This window comes from Hylaeus volcanicus, chromosome 2 (genome assembly GCF_026283585.1).
Source record: "Hylaeus volcanicus isolate JK05 chromosome 2, UHH_iyHylVolc1.0_haploid, whole genome shotgun sequence".
Classification (NCBI taxonomy): domain Eukaryota; kingdom Metazoa; phylum Arthropoda; class Insecta; order Hymenoptera; family Colletidae; genus Hylaeus; species Hylaeus volcanicus.
In genome coordinates, this window is record NC_071977.1 from 17,212,893 (window position 1) to 17,232,673 (window position 19,781).

General features: G+C 36.4%; 2 protein-coding genes across 3 annotated transcripts in view; both read left to right on the forward strand.

The window, feature by feature from the left end:
• LOC128872653 (glutamate receptor 1) overlaps positions 1–19,781 on the forward strand; it is a 648,027-nt gene that overhangs the window by 428,728 nt on the left and 199,518 nt on the right. The gene's annotated exons all lie outside the window — the stretch shown is intronic.
• LOC128872663 (uncharacterized) lies at positions 18,177–19,690 on the forward strand. Its single transcript, XM_054115593.1, has one exon. It carries the CDS (start codon positions 18,507–18,509, stop codon positions 19,350–19,352), a length of 846 nt encoding a protein of 281 aa, XP_053971568.1. The 5' UTR covers positions 18,177–18,506; the 3' UTR covers positions 19,353–19,690.

Consider the following 19,781-nt stretch of genomic DNA (forward strand, 5'->3'; position numbering starts at 1 on the left):
GTGTTTTCCTCAGCCTTGAACATGAGGATAATGTTTACAAATTTGATTTTACAAATGTATGTAATTATTTTGAACCAAAAATTATCTTGTTCATAATTTGTTATTTTTCATTTAATAATGATTTAGGTACAATTATTCGAATAGGTATTATTATTAAAGCAAACAAATCTCATTACATATTTTTGCAGTAGATTAATTAATATACATAATCCAATATTCCAATATTATTTAAACCAGATTTAATACTTCATGCACTACAGTAATTATGCTTTAATAATATAAATAATTTTCCCTATTTTCATGTATACAAGAGCCCACATTATCGTATTGTTAAAAATAAGGCAAGTTATATATATATATATATATATATATATATATATATATATATATATATATTGGATAATTTGAAGAAAATACATTTGTGATAGAACATATTACAACTATTTAGTATCAATTTCACTACGCTACAACATAATTATAAAAAACATTCAATTTCCAACTCCATAAATATTATTTTATAATTGCAAAATATAAATCCAATTCTGAGTTAAAATTACGTGGGACGCAGAATGAAAATTTATCGTTACTAAAACAAAACAGGCACGAACTTTCTATTATTATCCCGTGAAACATTTATTGGATCCAAAAGCTGAAACATTCGAAAAATGATCAACAAACAGTTTTCGATCACCACTTTTTAAATTCAAAATTTCATGAATATTCAAACGACGTCACTATAAAGGTCCGTTATTAAATAAACCCGAACAAATGAAATGTTATCGATTCTCGTTGCTCGTTGATATCGTCATAAATATCGCAACGATTATTGTGATATGTATATATTCGTTTTTCACAAAAGAATTTTAAAATTATGAATTCATACGAATTGAATAATGTGGATGACTCGTGTGAGTTGGTATTGATGAAGAAGTAGTTGTTTCTGTAGGTGTAACATTGGTTAATTAATTAACTAATCTTTTTTTTCTTCTGGAAAAAGGAATATAAGGAAGAAGAAAGATGAAAGTACTTCATAATTTCTTCAAAAGAAGGAATTTTGTTTTTTCACGTTCACTAATATCTTTGAAACCATATAAGAGACACTGAAAGCATGTAAAGTATAAGAAATACAGAATACTACAATATATACTCTAATGTAGTATAATTTTGTCTGAAATTGTTTAAATTTCTTGTTTATATCCTTCATCAGTGTCATACAGTATTAAACAGTGTTCTATTATAGTTTAGGGAAGCATAAATAAATATATGAGAAATCAGCGTTTCCTCGAAGGGTTATTTCACCCGTATAACTGTTCTCAGCACCGATAAAAGATAAAAATATAATAAGCTTCACGTGCACTTCATTTCAGCAAACCTCAATACATTTTAAAATTCATCGACCGTTGAACATTTCTTATTAATCAGAGAATATTTACCCACGGCGTCCAAGATCTAATTTTCACGTTTATTAAAAGTATAAACAAGCGAGATTGCTGCTAATTCGATTCGATATTAAAAACGTCTCTGCAGCCGTGCGCAAGTTGAAGCGATATCCGGAGAATGGACGCGGGCACGAATATATTGAATAAGAGTCTCGGATAATCCGGGGCGAAAATAATCGTTCGTTATCAGCGTTAAGGTCAGTGGTACGTGGGAGGACGGCCGCTAATCAGACTGCAATATAGAGAGGACAGCGAACCAGAAACGAGGGAAGAAGCGAAGGTAGAGAAAGAAGTAGAGCGAGAGCAGGGTGGCTCGCAGGATGCGAAAGGGTGCGAGGAAAAAGGATGAAGATGGGAAAAAGAACGCGTGAAACGGAGACAATGCGAGAGTTGAGAGGGAAAAAGATGGTCGATAGAGGGTGTGAGGACGGTTCTTCCAATAGGATTAACCCTCGTCCCGTTAATCCTTTTATTGGGGCGGCAAATCCTGCGACAGGTCACGAAAGAGGGTGTCTGCTAGACCGGATTCGCGGCCAGATATCCAGCACGATGGAGACCAGGACACCAGAGACCAGGTATATCGAAATCGCTACCAGACTCGATGGTCTAACGATTCTGATAACGGTCTTATAAGAGATCTACGTATATCGAATGATGGCGAAAATTTCGGTTCAACCATCGTATCGCGCGACTCGATCGTTCAATGATAATTCAACCCTCTGAGACTCACGCTAACCCAATGGTGTCAAAGTGTGGTCGTATAACCGAAGAATAGAGTTGTCCAGTGGAAGGAAGGCACATGATGTGATATTATTAGGCACAGAAATTAATTCTGTGTATTTCTAAAATAAACTTATCATTTATTTATAAAGAAAACCCATGCAACTTTTAATCTTTCTGCGATAATACATTTCAAAATAGCACGCATAGCTGAAAAGCAAATGTCGAAGCAACCTGAGTATTAGTATAATGGTTGGTATTTTAATGTGGTAAATCCTTTTAATTTATAACTGTTACATTATTTCGGTTCTTGTAACTGTTTTGAGAATCAAAACTGATACGATAAGAGTTTTCAACCCCTTCTTGAATTAAGAATCACTTTCCTTCCTTTCCCTATTTATCACGCGCATGGTCCTTCGCCGTGTTCCGTTTACGTTTCCGATAGCTGCTAATGCATGTTCGTCGTTTTGTTCTGCCTACCTGGTCGCATTCCCGATCCCGTCCCGTCCATGGGGGACTCGTTGAAGGTGAAAAAGCTCGGTGCGCATTTAAACGGAATTACTTTATCCCCCCGATCCCCAACGGCGGAATATCCAAGCTAACAGGGCGAGAGACAGCCCTCGATAAGGGAAGCCTTTTACCGCTTCGAAGTCGTGAGAGTTCTTTTTACGAGAATGCATACAACGTAATCGATATTTCCGCAGATCGCGACAGCCGCGGATAATGCCGATACAGGCTCGCACGGGAAGCTAACGCTCAGCTGTAAATCGAATCAACTTTTTTCACGTGCGTTTTTTTCTGTTTGACATGCACGTTTGAATATTTTGACTAACTTTTAGATCCAAGATTTTCCAGGGATCCTTGACACCGAGAAATATGCGATTGGGATTCACAATTTGTCGAGGGTAGTAGGTATTTTGCGCCTGCGACGGTAAAACGTGGGCGGAAATTGTATTTATTGTGGGGTATGCGTTGCGCGATATTATTGACAGTTACTTGAATGTATTTTTGCATAGGGTGCGAATAAATAATTTTATAGACAGTTTAAGTGGTCCATATATTAGGTGTAGAAATTAATTATGTGCCTTTACATTCGGACACTTATAACTGTCGTTAAACCCTTTATGGATCGAATTTATTTTTTCTGAAAACGACTTGCAAGGCATTTACTTTGATATATTTGATATCGATTTGGATATTTGATATATCAGGTTGATTTTGCTTCCAACGATCATCAATATTATTATTGGTTATCAGTAGATTGCAGATTTGATGTATTTATGATATAAACTAATATAATAAACACTTATGCAAAATGAAATAACAATAAAATGATCTAGTAATAACCTAAGTGTCAACCTGATAGTCATTACGATGTATTTATTCACAAAGTTTAGTACGTAATCGCTAAATTTCATCTATTGTCATTTTTTTAACAGATTATAGTTGAACTTACAAATTATTAGATGTAAAAACTAATCATATGCCTTCATTTAAGCCTGTAGTTTAAATAGATTCATACATATAGAATAAGAAACTTCAAGGCTACATCAGCTACATTTTCGATTCTACAGAACTGTTAATAATAATTAATCGGGATGATTTATTGCAAAGGGCTTATTCCCCTTCTAAATTATATAGCGAGTGGAAAAAGACTACGGATTTGAGAAAGACGCGAATTTATAAAGATTAGAGACCACTGCACTGGATGTATGCGCGAAGACTGAGGATCAGCTTGTTGGATTTCGATCAAAAGAGGGACTTTGATTTCCATTTAAATACGAACTCGTGTTCGACTTGGCTGTTCCGTGCCGTCAGGGCCTGGCCTGCGATCAAACGACGAATTTTCACCTTTTTGATGTCGGGACCTACGCGACTGATTAAGTCGGACTCTCGCATGGTCAGGTTCCTCAAGACGTTGGTTGCCGAGGAAGCAAAGAAGCGGGTTAGTGAAATGGGATGAAAACTAAGACCTCAAATTGAGAAAGGAGAGAGTTGTTGACAGGGACAAGGTACAAGAGAAGAATTGAATGATTATCGACGAGTTTCCAAAATGTCTGAAATTATTTAATAACATTAGAAATATCATGTGTTGTTGGAAAACATACTCCTAAAGGTTTTTTCAACAGAGGCGTTGAGATTTTATTCGTTTAATAACTAATATTTTCAAAAATTATATTATTTTATTTCTTGTATAAAATTTAATCTTTCTAGCAGAGTACTACAGATCTCAGACAAAAATGAATTACTTTGAACCATTAATACACTTGTAACTTATAATTTTATCAATATTACGTGGTTTGAAAATAGAATTATTCAAACTATAAACCCAGAAATAGCCTAATTTATTAACCGACTTCGAAAAAGGAGGAGGTTACTCAATTCGACATGTATATTATTGTTTTTTTTTTTCTAAACTATGTCTAATATTCCCCTATTTTTTAAAAGTGATTTTGTTCCCTTTAATAGAATCATAATTTCGTTCTACGTAATATGGCGACTTCTTAATCTTTAGAAATGCTTTTTAACTATAAAGGAATCTACTGTATAATTTCCCACTCGAAGTTCTTTGACTCGACGAAGCATTTTGAGATGTCTCGAATAATTAAGACGGTACCTACGTCCATCCATTAAAACGGAACGTACCGTGTAAAATTGAATGGCTCACATTTCGAGACGAACTTCTGAGTGCCCGGTAATAAAAGAGCCAACAGACATCTTTAAAAGTGACATAAATTAGATGGATAAATAAATAAGTATCTAATTGATATATAACGAACAAATTATTCCATAAAGGAATTTAAATACTGTTATATGAAAATATTTAAAATAGACAGATTATATTTAAATATTAGAATATTTATAAGTCTGCCAGGGGACACTTTTGTATTTTCATTTATGGAAGAGGATATGATAAACTGAAATTACTTCATTACTATTTAAAAACTATTAGCTATAATGATTAGCTATTTAGATAATTTTATTCGTAATTGCTCCAACCATTTCAAACCCATTTATATTCATAAATTATAATTTTATATAATTTCCTATTTATATATTACCATTCTTTACAACTTCTTATCAATAAAAAATAATTCCCTCTCTGAAAAAATCAAAATAGAATCTATTTTCAACTAAAGCACAAAAAGCCCGAGTTTTCCCAAACTGTTACACTTACTCTAACATAAACGACACGACTCTCGCATAATTTCCATAAGCGAGAAAAGGGTTAAATGAGACCCAAGACAAGCAAGTCGCCGACGAAATACAGACGCGGTTATCCGTAACGCGGCACTTCGCCACGATTTACTTTTTTCGTTAAGTTCAAGAGCCTTGGCAATAAAGCTGGAACACCCCGAGGCCAAACGACTCGCATGGTTTGCCATCCCGTTCCTACGTGTGCGATCAGACGCAGTACTTCTCGCACGAGTGAACTTACAAATTCAATCGTGTTCCCTCGGGAGCTGCAGGAAGCCAGCACCCTTCGAAGCCACGAAAAAAGGGGATCGGAGGTGGAAAATCACGAGACACCGGCACCGAGAAAAAGGGACTAATGGCGGAAGGATGGAAAGGCTCGGGGAAAAAGAGAATTCGTCGGGGGTCTCGGCCTAACAAATAAAATGGCAAGCGTAGAACGGGTTTTATCGCCACCGATAGGATCTCCAAATACGTTCGACTGAGTCGTTTGTCTTCAGGAAACGACGACACGTGTGATTTCCGCCCCGAGTTACAGGTGTAATTAATCTTCTCGAGATTTTTTTATGCATGAGCTTCGCGACGTTCAGTGTGACACCTGCTTGTTTCGTGTAACAGCCTATGAAACGGCTTCTGTTTTCAAAATAACACTCTTGAATAAAAAGACAACTCACGTGTGTTATTATTAAGTACTGAAGAACAGATTCAAAAATTGTCCAAAGGCCGTAGCCAGATAAGAAATTTTTATAAGTCTCACTTGTAATTTGGTCAAACAGTCTTCGATATTGACCATTTTTATGTGAACAAAAATTTTGAAAATAATTCATAACTTTTGAATGGTGATTTCAGTGATTGAAATATATGTTGTGGATGGAGTTGCAGAACATTTATATACAAAATTGTATAACGAATCTGACAATGAATATACTGGAAAAAAATATATTTCTAGATTTAAAAAAATACTTATATTGTACTTTTGGTATATTTACTATACTATACTATATACTATATTTATTTGTGAAATTTTTGAATGCTATTTTATAACATATATTCTTTTAGAATCTCTGAAAAATTAATAAAAAATTAAATGAAATATAATAGAATTATAATAGAATCATCTGGAAAGTAAAAAAGCTGATTAGTAATGGTAACAGAAAAAGTCATTTAAGAATATCTTCAAAAATAACTTCTCTCAAAGAAATAAATTACTCAGTCGGGGAAGGGGTTTACAGAAAGACCTGGAAACCTTCGAGCAACTTTACCCGCCACTCCTCTTCTGCAATTAGAAAATGCCAACTGGGTACAGAGCGACCCAGAAATGGCAAGAGCATTCACCTAAAGAAAGTATTACAACTCTTCTTGAAATGAAGAAATGAAGAAGAAAAAAACACAAACAAATACCTCTGAAGTAAAGTGACAGACAATACTGACAATCCTCATCCCCCATTCAAAATGAATTAAACAATTAGTAATAAAGAGGTCAGCACAACAAAAGCTGCAAGAATAGATCTCATTACAAAATATTAAAGGAACTGCCTGAAATGCATTTAACAATGCAACTTATCCATCCTGTTTAATGGAAAATTTTGTAAGAAGATAACCTGAGTAGGAGCAATGCAACGAAATGGTGAAGTTTATAAAAAAACTTGCACTTGAAACGTTGAATAATATAATAAATGATATTAAGTAATAAAGGAACTCCAAATGAATGTATCATTGGAATTAATTTTATCTAAATTATCGACTCCATCTAAAGAGGGATGGAGGGATTTAGTGAATGTTCCTAATCGGAATTCGTTGCATGTCAGATATTAAGTCACGAACTTGTGTTTGGTGAAAATTTATAAAATTAAAGCGATTAAACGCGACATTTTTATGATCATCGAAGGTAATTTTTTCTTCTTTTTTATTAAATTAACAAGCGTGCAACCGTTAATCTCGACGAAGAGGTGATTCACGATGTCGTAATGTTTCTACACGATCCAGCAATTAATTTGACTTTTCGAAACTCAGCAACAGGATTTCCGGTAGTTGAAATAGAAACGTTTCAAGTTGAAGCACCTGTTCAGGGTGACGTTGGCACTGGATTACCCTGAAATTTTACCGCTCAAGTATGTGCTCGACTTTTTCAACGTTTATAATTCGGAACTTAATTCTATAAATCGAACCGCTTTGCGACTAATTAAATCGTCCAAAAAGCGTCCCAAAAGAATGCTATTCAAACGTTTTTACGATTTACGTCCTTTAATTACTGAAACACGAAAGCCATTTTAAGAACTTTTTCTGTGGAATAATGTTGTATGAATAAAGAAATATTTTCTACGAGTTCTATTATTTGAAACACATTTGTCTGTGTTCGTTGGTTATTAATCATTAAAGTGTCACTTCAAAACATTGTGCAATTAATTTTTGTTTCTTTGTAGTAGAAAAATCCACGAACAGAAATAATATCCACCCAAAGTGTGCCATTTTAGAAGAGAGCGTATCTGATATTCGTGAATAAATATTCCCAGACAGCGTCAGTTTGAAAGCACACAATTATAGCATTAACCCGTTACATATTACAAGAAAAATAACCGTATGCAAAATTCCTGCTCCCTATCTCGCCAGTCTTTCCTATATTTCGTGGAATCTCGCGGCTCTGGTGAGTTATTTCGGGGATTTTGCAAGCTGGTCCATTGCGATAAAATTACACGATAAAAGTGTATACTTTAATGCTACAGTACCGAGAGAAATTAGATGCAGCCGCGGGAAGTCAAAGCCAAAATCCAAAAACTCGCACGAGTATTCGTGGTGTACGTTACGGTATCAGAAACGGGGAACCAGAAAAAGATGCAGATAAAAGCAGCAGTCTGTTATTACCGAGGGGAAAAATAGAATATAATGGAAAATGATAATAGAAATAATAATAATGGAATTAGATCGTCGCGACCGGTGTACATTTAATAAAGTGACTCGAGGCGGCGTCTAGAGTAGTTACAGGAATTACGTTTCCACAAACGGGCCACGCTTGGCGTCTGTTAATGGCAACGCCGCCATTTCAATTATGTGATAACGCAACGAAAACTTCTGTCGTTTACTTGCAAGTTAATGGTCGCTGACCACCATTCTGGTAAACGCGGCAAAAAGTCATTGCGGGCTCCATAGATGATATTAACATTAAGGAAAGAACAGGAAAGGTTTATAAACTTAACAGTGTTTGAAATATTCGTAGAAGATTACTGAGATCGAGAGAAAATTCAACGAATCTAAAATTTTAATATTCTTGAATAAATTCACTTGTATAGTTGTTTACATTTTTGTTCATGCAGATGTATAATTATAATCAAAACTATAAACAAGAAAATTTAAAAGACAGTAGTTTCTTAGGTGTCACACTTGCAAGGAACATCAATCTATAATATGTATTTCTTTTGCAATCACAAATTTAGTATGGTCTCCTGGTATGTATCTGTGTTTGACCTATAGTCTTTTGCGGGTGCGACGAGCACATTGTTAAATTTACAAAAATGAGGTAAAGTAAAAGAATGTAGTACATATGACTGTACATAAACTGGACACATGATTTATTCACATCCTTTTCATTAAACAGTCAAATAGTTAATCTATTCTTCGTTAAAAATTAAACAGAACATAATTTTGTAATATCTACATTTTTACAAATAGTATTTCGTATATTATATTCTGTTATAATTGTATTGCAAATTGTACAAGTTGTGTTTCAGTTGAACGATCTATTAATAGAAAAGAATGGATTAAGAATGCATTAACTACATATTTAATTAAGAATAAAAATGTCGACTAAATCGCTATAGAGGGTTTCGACGCGTCATCTATCACTCGAACAAAATTCTACCCTTTTGTCCTTTCAAAAATGGAAGTACCTGTTAGAAAATTTAGCAGCTTAGATTGCGAAAATAGCTTTCGACGCAGCAGTTCTAGGACAAATGCTATGCTGTCTCTCACAGTCCTCTTACCAGAAAGCATCATTGCCTTCACCACTCCGTTGCCAGATCCTTGGAAAGCCCTTACTTCAAGATTTAGGTAGCATGACGTCAAATCATTCGCTACCGGAGTAGGAACACCTGAGCCGATATACATATTAACATGTCTGCTAAGTCGAATTCTACCATTGTTTTTAATTTTAAACCTGGCATTTCATATTTACAATTTTATGATTTTCATGTTTGTATATGAAGAAAGTTAATCATTCATGTTCAATTAATTCTTAGAATAAAAATTCTACGAGATCAAAATTTTCAAATTATTAAGTTCCATGCATTTAATATTTTCGCGATATTGTAATTTATTAATTTTATTCTTTGGCTATTTTATACAGAACTGAATATATTCGATTATATCTTAATATGTATAATACGATATAAACATTCAATTTTCATATTTATTATTTTTATGTGCTTAATAATGTTAAGAATAATTTAAGAACATAAATTTTAATTCTAAATAATGTATAGTTGTAGTGTCTATGAATCTTATTAAGAATGAAACGGTGGTTGAATTCCTAAACAATAACAAACAAAACAACCCTTCCTTTCTAATAAGATCTATAAACTCCAGGATTTAACATTAATTAAAATTACGAAATTGCAATAAATTAGTTATCAAAATAATATTTCTAATCAAACGTTACTCTAAAGCCGCACCTCGTTTCGAGCAGATCGCCAAAAACTGACTTGCTTCGCGAAGAATTCCATGCTGGCATGGCAAAAGCAGCGAAGCTTTTCAGTCCAGATCAAGGAGGTTCCTTTAAAAACACGTCCCTTCGCAAACCAGGTGCTCCACGTCTCCCTTTCGTCCTTTTGCCATCGGAAAGCTGTCAGGCACAGCCAGTTTCTTATCGTGGCGGTGATCTTCCATAAAACAAGTCGGAAACGGGGATGTACGCCCTCCCTATTCCTCCTCCTATTGCTATGAGTTGCCAGCATCCCTGAAATCCAATAGTTTTTTCCTCGTGGTTTCGTGTTTGTTAAAAATGATCGCGATACGACAACAGCGAAACTTCTCGCGTCGCTTCCGTGATCTCGTTCCCCCTTTTTTCACTCTCTCTCCCTCCACGCCTAGTTAACTTTTCCGATCAAAGTACAGATACAGCTTCGAAATGGAAGAACATCTCGCTATGTCACGATCTCACGGGGGAATCAAGCTGGATATCAAAATGGGGAAACGGTAAGGCAAGCAATCTCGCGTTCCGGTGTATCTCGAAATTCTTCGAAATCACTGCTAGGACAACGTTTCCCGCCTGGAGACTTTAGATAAGACTCTTTATTTGTATCCACAGGATAATTGTAACGTTCGTGATCTTAAAAAAGTTTCCGAGGTCTGTATTTATATTCGGTACATTCGAACCAAAGTTTGAAGAAAAATTACAAAATTGTAGTGTAAAACTTTTTAGAGTAAACTTGACCAAGCAAAACGCATGAAATGTGTGCGACATGAGGTAGATTTACATATATACATACAGTCAGTGTAATAAGTATTCGTACAGGAACCAATTCCAAATATAACTTCATATATTTATTTTATTAATAAATTTTATGGGAAGAAATAATTAACCAACATTCCTACATATTTTTAGAGTAGAATTTGCGTAAATTACAGTTTATTATTTTTAATGTCAACCTCTTATTTCTTTCCTTATCAATTTTATTTTAAATTGGTTGCTGTACGATTACTTCTTACACTGACTGTATGTTTCTATTATGTTTTTCATTTCATACATATATCTCGTTGGTATGCATAATATTCTTGTTTTTATTACTTCGTATGAAGCATACGTATATATTCGTATGTTTATGAAAACAGCATTGCTGCTGTAAAATATAGTTCCTTTTTGGACATTGTCATATTTTTTTTGTATCGTTTACCTTTTAAACTCTCTTTTGTCCACTACTATACTTGAACTTTACATTACATACAAAACATTTATACTAAACATTTATGTAGGACAACGTTTGTGGGATCGGAAAACATTCCCAAATGACAGCATTCTCTTTCCACGCAGCGTTCTTCGTAAAACTGTTTCTCTTAACTCGAGTATGGTGTCAGAAAAAGAAGGCCGACCAACTCCTTTGTAGCACGCAAATTGATACCCTCGCCGTTGCCTGGCGATATTTATCTCGCGAGAGGATATTGTTGTGAAAAAAATCAAGACCGACCACGGCTTCATTTCCGTCGCGCGGCGTCGCGTGTCCTCCGCCCCTCCGACTTTTCATTTCGACGTGGCTGAAAGTCAACGCAGGAAGCGGCCATTATTCTTTCGCGACGATATGTGGGACGAGAGACGCGTAATAACTTCGTGGAATTTTCCGAGGACCGTCCGGTTTTCCCTGGCGAAGCCTGCGGTCTTCTCCTGCCATCTGACCAGTTTTCCCCTGGGACTACGGCAAGGTGAAACTATCTCGCTCTATCTCTCCTCCATCTTCGTGGCTCGGGAACGTCCAGCTAAGCGTGATGGAACGCGTACAGAATCGTATCGCGTAAAAATTCAAGGGAATTCATCGTCGCGGAAAGCTCGCAGTCTACTGCCTTCTTTGGTCGATGGTCCGGGGAGAGAGAAATTGTAACGTCGCAGGAGACGTCTGAGAGACGGAAAGACCTCTTCCGGAATTAAGGAGGTTCCTTCGTGTCTCTGGTGAAAAAAATATCTATTTTCCTGTTGGAGGTATTTGTTTTTATGTTTACCAGTTTCGAGGCAATTTTCAGGAATTATTGTTTCCAGCCAACGTAATTGGCATAAACTTTTGAAAATTGGTACATTTGTTTATACAGGGTGGGGGAATAACTCATTCCACCTTGAATATCTCCGTTACTTACAGCCCTATGAAATAATTTGCCAGGGCGAATTACGTTGTTTTGACGAGCGTTTATAGTGGCAGAACATAATTTTTTATGGAGTCGTTTTTTTATGAGATATCAAGGTTATAAATGTTTTTTGAAATGGGACGCTGGGTTTTATGCGTTTTAATCACTTCTATTCTAGACACTATATGTATGCTCAAATAAAATCTAAGAAGTACAAATTGATTCTTTTCACCCAAAAGCAGAAGAATAGTCCCTCGACTTGATATCTCGTTCAATTCGATGAAGTTCGAATCAAGGTGGGATTGAAAAGAAGTTACTTTTAGTCAACTTTAACTTTTGAGAAATTCCAATAACTGGGGAATATTTTTACCGAAAGTTTTTGTTCTGATGAATAAATGCATAACTGATCCAACTTCATCGATGGATTAAATGCCACAAGAGTGATACACGAAGTTTCTTAACGGAGGTCAGATTCTAGTTAAACAATCGCTTTCGGTGGAAACTGAAGCATCTTTGTTTCATTCAATGATTTCACAGTTATTTAATAAATAAGATCCAACCATAGCATCAATTCCAACATAATTTAATTTCTCATTGATAAATTCAATCTAAATCGCATTAAATATAATAAGAAAATATGTATAATAATAAAATAACAGGGAAAGTGTAAAGGAATCTTAACAATTAGACAAAGACGTACACGATAGAGAGCAAGAGAAGTTAATGTACGAAAAGAATTAGAAACAATAAAACTATAAAAACAGAATTTAAAAAGTTATTCCACATAATATGTCACTGTACAAGGAATTAATAATTCAAACACAAATTATTACGTTTCCTTCATTCATTAGAAGGAATACTGAATTATAAAAATATCTAAGGATAATTTATCTCTAAAAATCTATAGCTGTTTAATAGCTCTAAATATAATAAAAATAGCTAACAGTAGAGTAACAATCTGGACAATTGAACAAAATGTGAATCAGCCTGGTCGTATTAAATATGTAACAATAACAAAATAATACAAATCTATAACAATTTGAACAATTAGACAGAATGTAAATAAGAATTAAGATAATTATATTAATATATCACTCCAGAGTACATAAGAATGTAAACAAGAATGTATCAGAAGCAAAATAACACACCATGTCTATGAAACCAGACATGGACCAAAACACATTTCATTATACTACGTTTTATGAAATATTCCCTTTATAAAATTCTACGAAAAGAATCGTAGGAATTTCGAATATTCCCGGTCACTTTTCACGAGGAAGGAACCCCGCGAGAGCCCAGTATTGCATTTTCCGGTGCATGTTCAGGGCTTTGATAACGTAATACGCCATGCGATTACGCTAAGATGATATTCACTTCGGGGTCGCGTACATTCCCGTTCATCGGCGAATTCTAGAAATCGCAGTCGGGACCGAGCGGTAACTTGGCTCGGTCTGAGATAATCGGTAAATCGGTGAAACTTTCTCTATTGTGCGCGGCAAGTTCGCAGGATACGGGCATCAGCGAGGCGGCGGGGGGTGTCCACGGAATAGCAGCCTGATAATTTTGATAAGGGCCGCGTGTAGTGCTGTATATTGCAAGCGTGTTGCATCGCCGCTCACACACCCCTTCTACCGATACACGTACACGGCCGAGACGACTGTTAAAGGACGAGTAGGAAAATGGGTGATAGGACAAGTTAGCAACTTAAATGGGCCGTGAAACGTAGTTGGAATTACTTGTTGTCTACTTGCGAAATATAATACATGGAGACATTTCTATGTACGTATCTATATTCGACGGTAAACTACGGTGTCGAACGCGCTTAACGGCGGAAGAAAAGCACCGAGCCGCTGCCGTACATATAATTTTCGGGACGTGTGCGCCATATTAATTCTCTAGAGGTGGACAGGATTTTAATCGAATACTAAATGACGGTTGGAAACTGTTTATTCGGTGTTTCATCTTGTGCATTTATGAAATGTGATATCGCATACACATTGCTGAATGCAGTAGTTATACTTTTATTAACTTCCCGATTTATAGGGAAGTTATTGTATTTGCTCCTAAAATAAAAAATCGATTTTTTAGCAGATCTCCATATTTCAAGGTCATTGGAGTAATTTTAAGCCTATTTTTAATAAATTGTTCGTGTGCGTGCGTGCGTGCGTGCGTGCGTGCGTGCGTATGTATGTACGTATGTAAACAAATTTTTCGTTAACGTTTTCTAAAAAACTAATAGAGATCAAAATGATCGATGATGCAATCGATGTGTATCAATCTAACTTAGAGCTGATTAGATTTTGTTCTCATTCGGTCCAGTAGTTTTTTAGTTTTTTTTAAGAAAACTTAACTCAATAACGCAATCTAGATCGGAGAATATAAATTTATGAGTGAATAACTAAACGGAAATAAATAATATATATACATATATTATTATTATATTTATGCGTATATAATACTTGTACATGTATACATACAGGCTGCCCCAAAAATATGGAAACAGTAAAATATTTCCAAAATGGAACATTTGTGAGAAAAATGATTTAGAGAAATGTTCTGGTTTCAAAAATTCTATTGAATCATCGTGTCCGTTTGACTTCCAAAGGACCGGTCAAAGTCACGTCAAGGTCAACATGATTTTTTTAATGGAATACCTCATTTTTGATCATGCACTGTGAAAGCTGGCTATGAGACCTCTTCAAAACACTAGTTTCAAACATTTTTTTTATTCGTGATAGATGGTCCTGTAATCGGGAAGTTCCTTGTGTGGCCCGCAAAGGGTCGTACACAAAATAAACATAAATAGCTATATGAATTAAGGGGTTAGTCGCAGTCAGGAAGAGGAAAAACGACATTTCTTTGTGATTTTTTTTAGTTATTAAATAATAATTTGCATAAGAAACAATTAAGTATATTATAAAGCATGTTTTAAAGAACTAAAAGACATTTTTCGTTTTAAGAAACGTTTAATTTATATCGTCGTAACAGCCGATGATTTAAAAACATAGGTTTCGGTGAGCAAGATTTCTCTACACTGGTTTACCTGAAAACAAAAACAAAAGTAGATTTCGAAAATAGATTAGTCTAGCGGGTCCCTGAACGAAGGATTTTGAATAAAGTTAATTTAAAACAAGATAGCGTACATTTGAAGTCGATTTTCAATTTTTTTCACTAAAATTAAGCGATTCAATACAGGATAAAAAAAAAAGTATACAAGAAAATAAAAAATCCTTCGATTAGGGACCCGTTAGTCTAATATATTTTCTAAATCTACCTTTAGTTTTGTTTTTAGGTGTTTTCAGTTTGAAGAAATCTTGCTCACCGCAAACCAAGTGGCCACCCACGCCATCGCCTGTTATGACAAAATGAATCAACCTATTTTTAAAACAAAAATTCTTTTATAGTTCTTTAAGACATACTTTGTAATATATTTACATTTCATTCAGAAAAATTATTATTTAATACCTTAAAAACAACACACAAGAAACTGTCCGTTTTCATTTTCCTGACTGCGACTAACCGCTTAAGCGAGCAACAATAACCAGCTAATTATGTATATTAATCGATTCTCTATGTTCAGGGTAAAATGGGACGTCGAAGGAAATTTACACACTTGATTTACGTCAAAAGACCGAACTTTATTATTCGAGAGTTCAAATCAAAATATCCGAAGACTCGCAATATGATATTCTCACCCGGATGAGAATTCTGAGAATTATCGGACGACTGTTTCGCTCAGGATTGAATTTGTCTCGCGAAGTAACGACCGACGACACCTCGCGATGCCTCTTCATCGTCTTCGTTGCCACCCCTTAGCCCCCAAGGGGCGCGTCAACTGGACCCCGATCTTGGGAACAAGACCCAATCAGGGCGCCTTTCGTCCCACGCTCACCCCCGTCACGGTGCCTTCCCCCACGGCGTCGAAACTAGGGGTAGGTGGTCGCCTGGTGACTCACGGAAGGCCCAACGCGCTCGTGGGTTTTTCCGAATTTATGCCATGGCCGGCCGCCGAGCCTCGGAACCATGCGGAATACTAATTCTAGGCTTGATATTGACCGTACTCAGCTACAAACCGAAAGCGACATATTTCGCGAGCACGTCATAAACTATTGTTAGCCCTCCGTTCAATTCTCCACGTCGCTCGAGGAAGAATATTAACGACCTAACGGCACACGATTACAAAGGAGCCTAAATTCTGCCAACACTTGAGTTCTATCCGGAACACTCTATGATAGATGAATTTTATTTGAATAATAGAACACGAGAAGAAATTATTTATTTGGTATTACCTTCTTTATATATGTAGGAAATATCCGGGTACTAAGTTTTAAACTCCTTTACGACTTTATTGCTTTTCTTTATTTCGCTCTTACTTCGCTCGTTTCTCCTTACATTCTAACATTCGTCCTCACATTCGTTCGCTGTCTCTTGTACTCTCTCTCTCTCTCTTGCACTCATTCTTCCTGGCACTCTGTCTCCATCCTTGCCAATCATATACTCGTTTACAAACATTCCATCTATCACGCTTCCTGATTCGAGCTCTTCAAACATACTCCCATGCACACCTGATTACGCGCACCATCTCCGCGACTGACGCGTAATTCGGTCTCACATATATTTCTACCAAATGTGATATCACACATAGGTACATTACTAAACGTAACATTTATACTTCCATAACACAGATCAATTTTTGTTTGTATAGTAAGGAATTTTATTTGAATAAGAAATGACCAATATAAATTATTCATTTGTTGTTACATTTTATACTACTGTAAATGTAATATTACTTATGAATTACTGCAAGTATTGTATATTACTAAATAAGTATAATATTTATACTTGTATAAAATGTATTGATTATATGAATACGATAGAAAATTTTATTTGAATAATTAGTGACACCTGAAAACTACTAAATTGATATTAGAATTTGTACTTTGATAAAAATATAGTATTATGCACAGACTACTGAATGTATGTAATATTAAATGTCATGTGTATACTTCCATACCATACGTTAATTATCTACAATCGATGAAAAGGGCACTTTTTGGGAGAGCCAGATGTATCGGGTACATGAATACTGCATATTTCCTTCACATTTGAATTTATTGTTACTTAACTTTGCAAATAGTATTTAATTTATTGAGAGAGTTCGTAAATGTAGTTAAATTGAATTTGTGTAAATATTCGAAATCCTCTTTCACGTTCTCTCGAGCTAGGAAAAACTATTACCCCTGTCCCCTAATTATTAAAATTAATATTTCAGGACGTTGAAGAAAGAAACAGCTAATGTTTCCCTAATGTGTCGCATACGTAATTAAGCTCGTCAGCATAGTCGTTGAAGTGGAGATCATGTTTTCTATAGTCGAGTGGATCCTACAGTATTGGTTTTCTCTTTGGTGGCCATCCATTCCAGGCAACTCGAAAACCCGCAGGGATTTTAGTTACATTATGTTAACCTCTCGAAACTTCTCTTGCAAAAAATAGCTCCTCTAACGATATTCGAGTCTTTGTCAAGAATTTTTCCTTAGGTGATTGGCAAAGTGTTCTTCGATGAGTTACATTCGAGCTACGAGAACTTGTCGACCAAGAGAATCATGGCGGAGAAAAAAGAAAGCCACGCAGTACTGAACCAGAACAATTGTTGTAGTCTTAATGGTAACTGTAGTCTTATGAATGTTGAGAAAGAAACTGAAATTACTTTTTGAGCTTCAATAAGACTAGTATTTCAAATTAGTTTTAATACTAAGGAAGCTATTTTTAATTTACAACTGGTACGAGATTCAAGAATGCAGATATCAGTACATGAATTTTATAATTGTGAGATCGAATTACGCGTCAGTCGCGGAGATGGTGCGCGTAATCAGGTGTGCATGGGAGTATGTTTGAAGAGCTCGAATCAGGAAGCGTGATAGATGGAATGTTTGTAAACGAGTATATGATTGGCAAGGATGGAGACAGAGTGCCAGGAAGAATGAGTGCAAGAGAGAGAGAGAGAGTACAAGAGACAGCGAACGAATGTGAGGACGAATGTTAGAATGTAAGGAGAAACGAGCGAAGTAAGAGCGAAATAAAGAAAAGCAATAAAGTCGTAAACCAGTTTAATAAATTAGTACCCGGATATTTCCTACAATTTATCAGAAGTGGGATTCGCCTACGTAAGTTTTGGTGAGCGCGACGCGAAAGGAACTGAGAATTTCGAAATATTTTGTTGGGTCGACACGTGGAGAGACACGGGAAATCGACGCCATTAGTCGTTCGGTGTGTTTTGAATTTCGAAGTTCGGTATTGCGAGAACACGTGCGTTTTTCTTCTCTGGTCGTGATGGCTAACGAAGGGCAAGGCAGAGAAGAACGGTATTTTCGCAATTTGGCAACGGTATTGCCGGCATTTGATCCTGTTGTGGGCGAGTTCACGATCGACGAATGGATCGAGAAGATAGAACAATACGGGGACCTTTACCAGTGGGACGAGATCGCCGTTCGCCACTATGCCCTGATGAAGTTAACGGGTGTAGCGAGGAGATGGAGGGATAGTTTGCCTCGCATGGACCGATCATGGGTGCAATGGAAGGAACTGCTAAGAGAGAATTTTCCAGCGGATGAAAGCATGGTGAGTGCCAGACTACGAGCTGAAACCTATAAGAAAAAACCTAATCAGACCATCGTTGAATATTCTTATGAAAAATTGTCGACATGTAACAAATCAAAGATGGGAGACCGCGATGCAATCGAATGGATCGTTAACGGCCTTGATAACATTCGACTTAGGGATTACCTAGGACCGTTAGCTCGATATAAAAAACCAAGCGAGTTGTTGACAGATTTGCGAAACGCGGGCAGCTACACAAAGGAACCGTTGGCAACGACGTCTAACGAACGACCCGATAACAACGGCGCGGTAAATCGACGTTCACCTCTAAAGTGTCACGAGTGTAAACAAATCGGGCATATGGCGCGATTTTGTAATAAACCAAAAAACGTGCCAACCTGTTTCAAATGTGAAGCCAGTGGACACATTTCGCGTACGTGTACGGCAAATAGATCGTCTAGGTCGGCGGGAATTACGAACGAATCAATGCAAGCAAATTCGCGGGATCAACCGGTATTCTATATTAACGGAGATACACACCAGAAATATTTCAAAGACGCGATCATTAACGGGCGGTAAGTGAAATGTTATGTTGACTTAGGAAGCAGTGTAGTGGCCTTGCGAAAGGATGTCGCGGACGAACTGGGACTTAGTTATCACGAGACGAAATTGAACTGTTTTGTGGGTTATGGCAAATGACGCGTACAGCTGCTGGGAGTGCTGACGGCTGATATCAGCATCGACGGTGTGACGGTGAGGACGGAGGTGCATGTTGTTCTGAAAGGGAGCCAGGCTGTGTCCCTTTTGGTTGGTCATCCATATACGGAGAATCCAGAGGTGATCGTAATCAGCAGAGCAGGGGAGCTGCGGATAACGGGCAGAGAGGACAACCCCTTCCAGATCGAGCCACAATACGCGAAAAAGAATGTGCTCCATGCTGATAAAATGTGTGTTATTCCAGATAACTATTTGGGACACGTTACAGTTGCGGGGGAGGGGGGGGGGGGG

What these genes read in the sequence shown, in the direction of transcription:
- LOC128872663 (XM_054115593.1), top strand. Translation starts at nt 18,507, where the DNA reads ATGGCTAACGAAGGGCAAGGCAGAGAAGAACGGTATTTTCGCAATTTG.